We start from the raw sequence: 11,026 nt of genomic DNA on the forward strand, positions 1-11,026 counted from the left end.
GATGAAACAATGATTTTATGCAAATTTAGTCTGGACTTGATACCAATTAAGGTGGTACAGTTGTAGTAGAAAAGGGATTTCTGGCGAATAGGTGTCAATCCCGGATATAGCGGGTATGATTTTGTACTTCGCGTTGTGTTTAATTTTGTGATCTCATATGTCAGACACCCATTCCTCAATATCCCTCGTCCACAATGTTCTTTTATATCAGGCGGGAGATAAGAGAAATGAAAACTTGAGTCAGAAATAACAGTTCCAGTATTTAATAACATAACAAATCATCATCTGAAAACATAACAATTGTAAAGGTTGTTGCCATTGTAAAATATGGACAGCAGTAGTATCAAAAACTTTATCACAGAGACTAGTGTCCTTAAGTTTAACTTGTAATTATAGACATAATGTGATAGTAAACCAGTAAATACTACCTAAATAGTTCCTATATAATAACTTCCCCGAATAGCTGCATCCAGAGCTATACATAATTCTACTCTAGAAATTTATCTAGCTATTACTCCCCTATCTTCATTATATTCACCTTAGCAATTATATTTCAACCTAACACTGACAATATTCATATATTTCTCCCATAAGCTCATAAAACTACCACCTTGCCACAGTGAGACTGCTGTCTCTAGTGTTAAACGGTCTATTACATTTCTACACAGGGGAAATATATGAACTGTACCCAGTCCTGTGCTCTCTCAATACTATGGTAACTATAGACCTATTGTTTATAACATGTAAACACCCCTCAATCAGCTGTTCTGCTGTAAATATCTTTGGTACTGTAAGTTGGCTACCAAGCCATAAACCCGTGCCGGCACGTGCTAACTCTATCCATACGCCTATACTGGGTCTCTCGAGCCATCCGGCCCTATACTAAAGTGGCAGCTAACCCATCCTTACCTGGACATAGGTTACTGTTGACGAGCTGTCCAGCCCTGTCTGCCTCGTCTATACGGGAACACCGGCTTATATAAGCCGCGGTCCATTTTGATTGGCTACTGGTGTTGAGCTCAGCCAATGAGAAATCTGCACTATGTTTACATCCCGACACACGTTCCAACATGGCTGCCTGAGAGCGAAAATACGACCTAACGGAATAACAGAGGCGCTATATCTATCCTGTAACAGCGAACGCCGTCGTACCAACTGCATACAACGCTTCTAAAGCTGGTAGTTATATCAAACCATCATATTACCGCTATTCTGATGTAATAAATCCCCCGACCTAGCTACGTATAAACACATATATTACTCGACTCGACTACATACCTCCCTCCAGTCAATACTTACGATCAAGTACAGCATTGACTACTACCCATACTCACCACTACTCCATATATACCTGGTACGCCATTAGAGTCATGGTATAAATAATAAATGTATATATATATATATATATCAAAAAACCTTTTAACAAACAAAAAATAAATTTGGCAACATTTCCTATCTGTACAGAGTATTTCCATAATGTAAATTATAAGTGGCTTCAACAATTTATATAAATAATATGCCACATATCTATAACTTCCTGTTATACAATATAAAGTAATATCGGGCGCGATCCCGCGACACGTCCTACCATAAGCACTTACAATATTGGCATTGAATAAATAAACAATTACACTATTAATTTAGTTTTCCTCATGGATGAGGTGGAGATAGTCCACAAGGCTGGTTTCCACCATAAGTCCCCTCTCCTTGGCTCTCTTCTCCCTGTTGGCCTTCAGTATTCTCCTTGAGCATCTAAGGGCCAGCGCCCATAGGGTTGCTGGTTGCCTCGGTCCCATCTCCACCAGTCTCCATGGCCTGGTCTCCACATTAGGTCTCAACTCCTGCACTGCCTCCTGCACGGGTTCCGGCGTCCTGGGGCTTGGTGGTGCCTGGTTGTTTGGTGGCTGTAGACCTGGGGGTGGTGACACTGCGCCAGGGTCGACGTAGTGTCGATTAGGCACAGTCAACCTCCTGGGCAGATCCTCCGTCCTATGTACTGTCCGGCTGTGTCGGGTGGCCCTGGTCCGCAATGCCCACTTCTGCCCGCACCTGACACACTGGTATAAATATGTCTGGGGCAGATGTACCTTGGCCCAGTGGTCCACATATGCCATCCCCCGTACAAAGGACTTGGAGACAGGGCACCCTGAAACCATGCAGCGGTCCCCGCTTTTCCACTCCTCCTGTTTAAGGAAGTCCCTCATTTCCTCTGACTCTACCTCAATCTGTAGGTCCATTTCTACAACCAAATTTACAACTTTATATTTCACCCTGCACCCTTTCTGGGCATCTCCCCTAATGATATCAAATTATTATAATAGAGGAACTAAGTTATTACTATGCAGAATTTTATGGCTCGTTGCTTATTAAAACAAAAATTAACAAAATATATACATTCTGGAACCTTAAATTACTATGTACACTATGTTACACATTCCCCCCAGTTACCAAGGTGTGATGAGAGAGGTTTTCATTCCCTAACCCAACAAATGAGATTGGTTAATTTATTTAACCTTTACTGTCTACCTCATTACATGTCCATGTATTTCCCTTCTCATTCCAACTATGGGGAGTATATATCCCTGGGTTTAACAACTCTCCCCGTACGTGTCGTTTTTGGGGATCCCTGTCCCTGTACTGTTTGATCTACCTCTAGATCTATCATATCATAGTCATGGGGGTCTTGTTCTGCGTCATCTGGAATTGAGTCGTCCGACTCTTCCCCATTTCCCCCTCCCCCAGACTCAATTTCGTCTGGAGTCAACCAATTCACTGGCTGGTTCTGACCTATATACTGTTTCAAGCTATCTATATGTACATTGATCGGATTGTTGTCCCTAGACTTCTGTATTTTATACACTAACTCTGATATTTTTTTCACTACTAGGTACGGACCCGTCCAACCAAGTTCAAGTTTCTGATTTGCAGATGGCGGATACCACCTCCATACCCAGGAGCCCTGTTCAAATGTTTTTTCCTTTGATTTTTGGTCATAGTAGCTCTTTTGTCTCTTAGCTGCACCACCCAGATTCTGGTTAGCTAACTCGAATGCACTGTTCATTGCTTCCTCCAGCCATCGGACATAGGCTACTGGACAACCTTGTCCTTGCCTATCAGGTGGACTACCCATCATAAGATCTATAGGGAGAGTTACTTCCCTTCCCAACATAACTAAGTTTGGTGTACATCCTGTACTTTTGTGTACTGTGGCACGGTAAGCTAATGTGATATAGGGCAAGTGATCGTCCCAGTCATCTTTGTTTTGGTTCGCAAATGTAGCTAACATCTTTTTCATAGTTCTATTGAAACGTTCTACCAACCCGTCTGACTGAGGATGGTACGGAGTTGTTCTCGTTTTACTGATCCCTAATTTCTGACATACCCTTTTGAACAGTTCCGACTCGAATTCGGCCCCCTGATCGCTGTGTATAAACTCTGGACATCCGAAGCGGCAGAATACCTCAGTAACAAGCTTATCCGCGACTGTTAGCGCAGTATGATTAGGAACCGGAAAAGCCTCTACCCACTTGCTAAAATAGTCACAGACTACTATCACATAGGAATTCCCACTATTGGATACTGGTAAACCTCCAAAGATGTCAACTGCTACAAATTGCATTGGTGTTAAAGGTTTAATCTGTTGAAGGGGAGCTTTAGTGGACCCTGGTCCTGGTTTTGTTTGCTCGCAAAGATCACAGTTCCTACACCACCTAACTACATCTGCGGTCATGCCTGGCCAGAAAAATCTGCGCTTTATTGCTTCTGTTGTCCTGTCCCTACCTAAATGACCTGCCACCCTTTTTACATGAAGGTCTTCAAATATTATCTGTCTTAATGGTCCAGGTACCACTAGTCTAACTTTCTCTGACACTTCCAGTGAGGTCTCTCCTATCATCAATAACCCATCAATAACTCTGAGATTGCCCCACATCCCTCTTAGAGCTCTAGCTCCACTATTCCAGCCTATGATTTCCTCTTTCCCTGGGTAGCTTTCTGACTCTTCAAGCCTACTTCTTACCGGTGCTATGCTCACATCAGAGCTTTGCATTTGTACTAATTCTGTTTTTGAGAACCGCCCCATCCAGTTGGGTAATACTCCCTCTCCTTCTACTGTAATTGTATCTGGTCCCCCCAGTACTGGACAAATAGGTTCTCGGCTAGGATTTTCTACTACCCGAGTAGGTTCTGTGCAATCTGGACATTCCTGTCTTTTGCATTTTCTGACAGGTCTACGAGAAAGCCCATCAGCATTTCCATGCTTTGCCCCTGGCCTATATTGTATATCGAAGTCAAAAGTTTCTAGCTCTGCTATCCACCTAGCCAACATTCCCTCTGGTTCCTTAAAGTTCTTAAGCCATACTAGAGAGGCGTGATCAGTTCGGATCAGGAATTTCCTCCCCACGACATAATACTTAAAATGTTTGACAAAGGTAACTACGGCCAATAACTCTCTTTTTGTTGTGCAATAGTTCTGCTGGGCATCATTCAATGCCTTGGCAGCATACGCTATAACGCACTCTCGACCATCTTGGATCTGGGAAAGGACAGCTCCGATCCCTTTTGCTGAAGCGTCGGTATCCAATATGAATAGGTTATCCCCCGGCTTCGGAAAATGGAGAAGCGGCGCTGATGTGAGCTTGTCTTTCATTTGTTCGAACGCCGCGTTGCAATCGGTGGACCAATGGAATACCGCGTTTTTCTTAAGCAGTTGGACTAAAGGATATGCTAGCTGAGAGAATCCTTCTATAAATCGTCGGTAGTACCCGATAAATCCTAGAAAACTACGGACTTCCGCGACATTTGTAGGGCTCACCCAGTTTCGTACGGCTTCTATCTTCCCTGGGTCGCACTTAATACCTTCCCCTGACACAAGGTGTCCTAAGTAACTGATCTCGGTTTGAAATAGTACACACTTTTTAGGCTTCAGCTTAAGGTTTGCTTGGCGGAACCTAAGAAATACTAACCGAAGATTAGCAAGCGTTGTCTCAAAATTTCTACCGAATATTATGACGTCATCCAGATAGCAAAGGCACTTCTTCCAGTTCAGGCCTTTCAATACTGTCTCCATCAATCTTTCGAATGTTGCGGCTGCATTGGATAACCCGAATGGCATAACGTTAAATTCGTATAGACCTTTATGTGTCGCGAACGCCGTTTTATGTTGATCTCTCTGATCCATCCGGATCTGCCAATAGCCACTGGCCATGTCCAACGTACAGAACCATTCAGATCCTGCTAATGTGTCTAACGTATCGTCTATTCGCGGTAATGGATACGCGTCCTTCTTCGTAACAGCGTTAATACCTCTAAAATCTACACAAAATCGGCAGCTTCCGTCCTTCTTGGTTACTAGACAAATTGGTGCAGACCAGCTACTTTCGCTTGGCTGCACTACTCCAGCCTTGAGCATTGACTCTAACTCCCGCTCTATAATCTCCTTCCGAGCTAATGGTACCCTACGCGGTGGTATTTTGATTGGTTTTGCTTCCCCTGTATCAACCCTATGTGTGGCTATGTTGGTTTGCCCTAACTTCCCTTCAGGTCCTACAAAGATATCCTGAAACTCAGCTACTAGTGAAGCCAATTGCTGACTTTGTCCCTTAGTAAGCTTGCTAGATGCTCCTTTTACTAACGGTTTTAAATGTTCTGGTAACTCTGGTGTTTCGCCGTCCGGCAATTCCCCTTGATGTATCTGTTCTACAGTGTCAACCCTACCTATCTTTGTAAAAGCTTGAATCTTTACTGGATTTTCCCCTACATTAAGTAGTGACATCATCACCTTACTTCTCCTTGTATCTACTAAGCTATGAGCTAACAAGATTGGCCAATCTGAGCGAAATTTCCCTGGCGTTACACAGCCAACTTCCCCTCTACAGAGGCCTTCTATTCTGCCTTCTACAAAAACCTCAGATTTCGGAGGTATAGTGACCTCATCCCTGACCCTCACCACAGCACAACTGTCGTCTGTAGTGGGTAACTTATACAATTTCAAATTCCCTTGGTTGGTGAAAAGCTTCTGCTTTGCTACATTTAGTAAAGCCTCATTTAACTCCAAAAAATCTGTCCCCAATATTCCTGTCAACCCATGTATATCAGCTACTACAAACGTTTGTATAAACTGTTTGTTATCAATGTTGATAGCTACAGCTACCTCTCCCAGGATGTCTAGTTTTTTACCACCCGCAGTGAATAAGGACAACCGTGTATCGGAGATGTCACTCCGTTGCATACCTAACCTGTGGTACATCCCTATAGACATGATGGATACTGATGATCCTGAATCTATCAGCATGTAATAATAGGCCCCGTCTATTCGCGTCTTGGCATATAAGCAGGACAGGTTTATAGCATTTAGGTACACTTTGGTGCTATTGTTGTCTAACCCCAATAAACCCAAATCCCCTGTTTGCTCTACTTCCTCCTGACAATTCTCGCTTTCATTCTGACCTATTTCCGGTTTGTGTAACACTCTTGCCCCCTCAGAAGGTTCACAGCTCTCCGAATGAAGTGCTGCTTGACTTTCATCACCTGGGGATTCCCCTAGTGTTTTATATTTTGGCCCTTCTTTCCCCTTTCTGTCTCCTAAGGGTGTGTCAACGACTGAACCTATGGCCCTAGACTCAGTCTCTCCTAGTTTAACGGCAACTGGCTGTCATTCTCAATTAAATTCCCTGCCCATGGTCTCAATGAGTCCCGGTTTGTCCGATCTGGACATTGCCCTGACCTATGATCGGCTGACCCACAAGTAAAACAGAGTTGTTGCTCTCTACACCACTGTATCCATAACTGTCTTTGGCTATCGTCTTTCTGTGCAAACTCAGAGAAGTTTTTACACGGTTCTTTCCCTCTCCCTTTTGGAGTTACTCCCCCTTTGTGTTTCCCTGTTATCGCGCAAATATCTCCATTCTTAGGTTTCGTGACCTTGGTACTAGTTTTTTCTATAGCCTCTATCTCTGTAGCAAGTGCTATAGCTCTATCAAGTGTAGAAGGTTTGTTCAGCAGAACATGCTTCTTTAACTTGTGATTGTTAAGCCCCTCTATGTACTGATCTATAACATGTGTTTCGTAGGTTCTAAATGGTGAAGAAGGGTAAGCTTGCTGTGCTAACTTACGTATGGCATACCCAAAATCTAGTACACTTTCTTCAGGTCCCCTTCTTCTATTTCTATATTGACACCTGTATGCTACTTCTAACTCCCTGGGGTTAAAGCGTTGTTCAAGTGCATCCTTAAGTGTTGAGTAGTCAGATAACTGATGGAGGGTCAATGTGGCTAGTAATTCCTGTGCGGCACCCCTCAAGCTCATGGCCAGCTGGGCTGCTTTTTCTGAATTTCCCCACCCGTTCCATCTAGACACTTGTTCGAAGTGAGTTATGTAACTAACCCAGTCTATACTTTTCCCATCATAAGGCTCGGGGTTTTTCTCCTTTCTCCTGGCTACTGGAGTTGCTTGGATTGGTAAAGGCCTACCATCTACAATAGGAACAGCTTCCCTAACACCATATTCTACTCCCCTCGTATGCCTGACAGGACTATTTCCCCTGAAATTATTCCACCTGTTGGTAATAGTCTCTCTTTCTGTCATGAAATCTCGGGGTGTACTATTGTATAAAGGTTCTGGTATACTTGGTTTCCTTAACCTCCTACGCATCCCTTGGTCAAACCCTGAGGTATGTTCTCTGAAACTAGTTTCACGACCGTTACTACTAGGTTCTCTATAGGGCGAAGCTTCCCTAAGAGCGCCAAATTCAGGGACTGTTTCTTTTTTCCTATATACATCCCAGTCACCTGTATAAGACTTGCAAGTCATCTTACCCCCCGGACTAGATACATCATGGGGCTCTGGCCTCATTTCCCCTCTGGTAACCAGACTACTTCTGTCCAACGTGGGCATGGGTCTGGGGTCGTCCTCAGTATCCCTTATATGTGAGGTCCTATAGTCAGAGTTATGTCCCCTTGAGTCTCGCCCTACTGTCGTATACCCACTATCTGTCCATGAGTCGTGTCCATCCCCGTCCATCCCATTGGACCTCATATCCACCCCCCTCCCTGACTCCAAACTGTCCCTGGCGAAGGCCAAAGAGTCGACTACCGTGGGGTCACCTGCTGCTCCCCCCCATGCCTCTAGCCGGTAACGACCTATCCCTGCTAACCTAGTATCTCTGGTCATATCATTCTGTTCATCTTCAATGATATTCAAATTACCCCTTTCCTCCAAGTCATTGGTCCCACCGGACCTTTCCCGTCCCTTAGACAAGTTGGTTGTATCGCCTAACTGATTACACCTAGGAGGCTCCATATACCCCTCACTTTGAGAAAATGTGATATTTCTATCACTGGTCCTGTCTAAATTGATAAATAAGTCATCACTAGAAAATGTGACATGCTTGCCACTATCCCTGGGGTTTCCCTCTCTCATCACCCTTGTATCAGGAACATAGATAGAGCTATCCATACCCTCTGCTCCTTGGCTGCCTTGTCTTTTCCCAGCAAAGTTATGAGTATCTAAGACTCTGTAGGAGATAAAAAAGAATTATTATAATTTCTGGTACTTTTCATGTCTATACAGCCATATATTTAATTGAGAATTATTTATTACTGTATTTCTCCAAAATGAAATAAAATCAAATTCCCAAATTTGACTTTTCAATTTCTCTATCTCTGCACAACCTGATCCTGGTCACGGCACCAAATGTAGTAGAAAAGGGATTTCTGGCGAATAGGTGTCAATCCCGGATATAGCGGGTATGATTTTGTACTTCGCGTTGTGTTTAATTTTGTGATCTCATATGTCAGACACCCATTCCTCAATATCCCTCGTCCACAATGTTCTTTTATATCAGGCGGGAGATAAGAGAAATGAAAACTTGAGTCAGAAATAACAGTTCCAGTATTTAATAACATAACAAATCATCATCTGAAAACATAACAATTGTAAAGGTTGTTGCCATTGTAAAATATGGACAGCAGTAGTATCAAAAACTTTATCACAGAGACTAGTGTCCTTAAGTTTAACTTGTAATTATAGACATAATGTGATAGTAAACCAGTAAATACTACCTAAATAGTTCCTATATAATAACTTCCCCGAATAGCTGCATCCAGAGCTATACATAATTCTACTCTAGAAATTTATCTAGCTATTACTCCCCTATCTTCATTATATTCACCTTAGCAATTATATTTCAACCTAACACTGACAATATTCATATATTTCTCCCATAAGCTCATAAAACTACCACCTTGCCACAGTGAGACTGCTGTCTCTAGTGTTAAACGGTCTATTACATTTCTACACAGGGGAAATATATGAACTGTACCCAGTCCTGTGCTCTCTCAATACTATGGTAACTATAGACCTATTGTTTATAACATGTAAACACCCCTCAATCAGCTGTTCTGCTGTAAATATCTTTGGTACTGTAAGTTGGCTACCAAGCCATAAACCCGTGCCGGCACGTGCTAACTCTATCCATACGCCTATACTGGGTCTCTCGAGCCATCCGGCCCTATACTAAAGTGGCAGCTAACCCATCCTTACCTGGACATAGGTTACTGTTGACGAGCTGTCCAGCCCTGTCTGCCTCGTCTATGATTGATTGATTGATTGATTGATGGGGCTTAACGTCCTTGTTCCGGTTATAACCGAGCCTAGGACACTAAGGGAGAAAGGGGTGGGTCGGGGCACTAAATAGGGAGCAATTTCGCATTTCGTCATCGCCAAATGATCTAATATGAGAGGGACAGACGATTATCTCTATGTCTACAAAAAAAAAAAAAAAAAAAAAAATTTTTTGACCTGTCACTGAATTGCCTTAATGCCCTACGTTGTCCTAATCGAGACCTATATGAACCTATACTCTGTGGCGGCTAGCAATTAGCCTACTCTTGTTCGAATACCAGCAGAGGATCTTTAACGTGCACGGCGTGACTCACCGTACACCGGACCCCGGATTAACGTCCCTTCCGAAGGACAAGAAGTGTAGAAGATAGCGTGAGATAGAGTATAGATTGGTTTGAAAAATTTGGTGTAGTTTGTTAGTGGGATATAGTTTTGTTATTGATAGTAGGAATTCTAGACACCATTTTGTATTGCTAACCATGGTGTTTTCGAATGGGTAAGGGGTAGGGTATAGATCAGACTAGTTTGTTATGTAGAGTGTAGTTATAGGGTGATTATAGAGGGGTAGTGCTGGGCTTGGGTAAGCATAGGAAATTTGGATTATGTGATAATGCGAGTTATTATACAAAGACTGTTTTTCGGGAGACTGTTGATTACTGTGTATAATCATCTACAAGCCTACCCTACTGGAGCAGTGCTATGTACATAAAGCACAGTTTGATGGCGATTAGTAAAAGTAAGAGGAATAGATAGGAGGGGAGGAAGGGGGTTTAGAAAGGGGATTTGCCAGATGGTATTGGCATGGGAGGTCCCCACCTCTATATTCGGGGTTTGTGTGTGCATTTAGGTACATGTTTTAGAAGGTAGATACCACGTTCCTCGTCACAGGGGGTCTACAACCCGGACCACTCCGGGGCAGACACACCTGCAGAGTAGGTGGATATCTGATGTCAAATTGTGTTACCTATTTTGTGTATGAATGGTATAGATGTTCATATGTTGCGATGCGCTTTTTGTGTGGTTTGGGGAATATATAATGCTTTTGTACAGATCATTCACTTAAGTGCACCTGACGAGGTGAGAAGCTGTACAATACACATTATTTCCTATCGTGGTGTATGCGTGTTGTATTTTTGTTTGGTGTGAGTGTTTATAATGCTTTTGTACAGATCATTCACTTAAGTGCACCTGACGAGGTGAGAAGCTGTACAATACACATTATTTCCTATCGTGGTGTATGCGTGTTGTATTTTTGTTTGGTGAGAGTGTTTATAATGTTTTTGTACAGATCATTCACTTAAGTGCACCTGACGAGGTGAGAAGCTGTACAATACACATTATGTCCTATCGTGGTGTATGCGTGTTGTATTTTTGTTTGGTGTGAGTGTTTATAATGCTTTTGTAC

The 11,026-nt window shown here is 42.9% G+C and overlaps 1 protein-coding gene across 1 annotated transcript; it reads right to left on the reverse strand.

Moving 5' to 3' along the window:
- Nucleotides 1–247: 247 nt before the first annotated feature.
- LOC117336210 lies at nt 248–9,578 on the reverse strand. The gene is made up of 3 exons (XM_033896664.1): nt 9,541–9,578; nt 8,457–8,512; nt 248–2,239 (listed from the first exon to the last, which is right to left on the reverse strand). Exons 1-3 carry the CDS (start codon nt 9,546–9,548, stop codon nt 1,641–1,643), a joined length of 663 nt encoding a protein of 220 aa, XP_033752555.1. The 5' UTR covers nt 9,549–9,578; the 3' UTR covers nt 248–1,640.
- Nucleotides 9,579–11,026: the final 1,448 nt, after the last annotated feature.

The sequence above is a fragment of the Pecten maximus genome, chromosome 10 (assembly GCF_902652985.1).
Source record: "Pecten maximus chromosome 10, xPecMax1.1, whole genome shotgun sequence".
Lineage (NCBI taxonomy): Eukaryota > Metazoa > Mollusca > Bivalvia > Pectinida > Pectinidae > Pecten > Pecten maximus.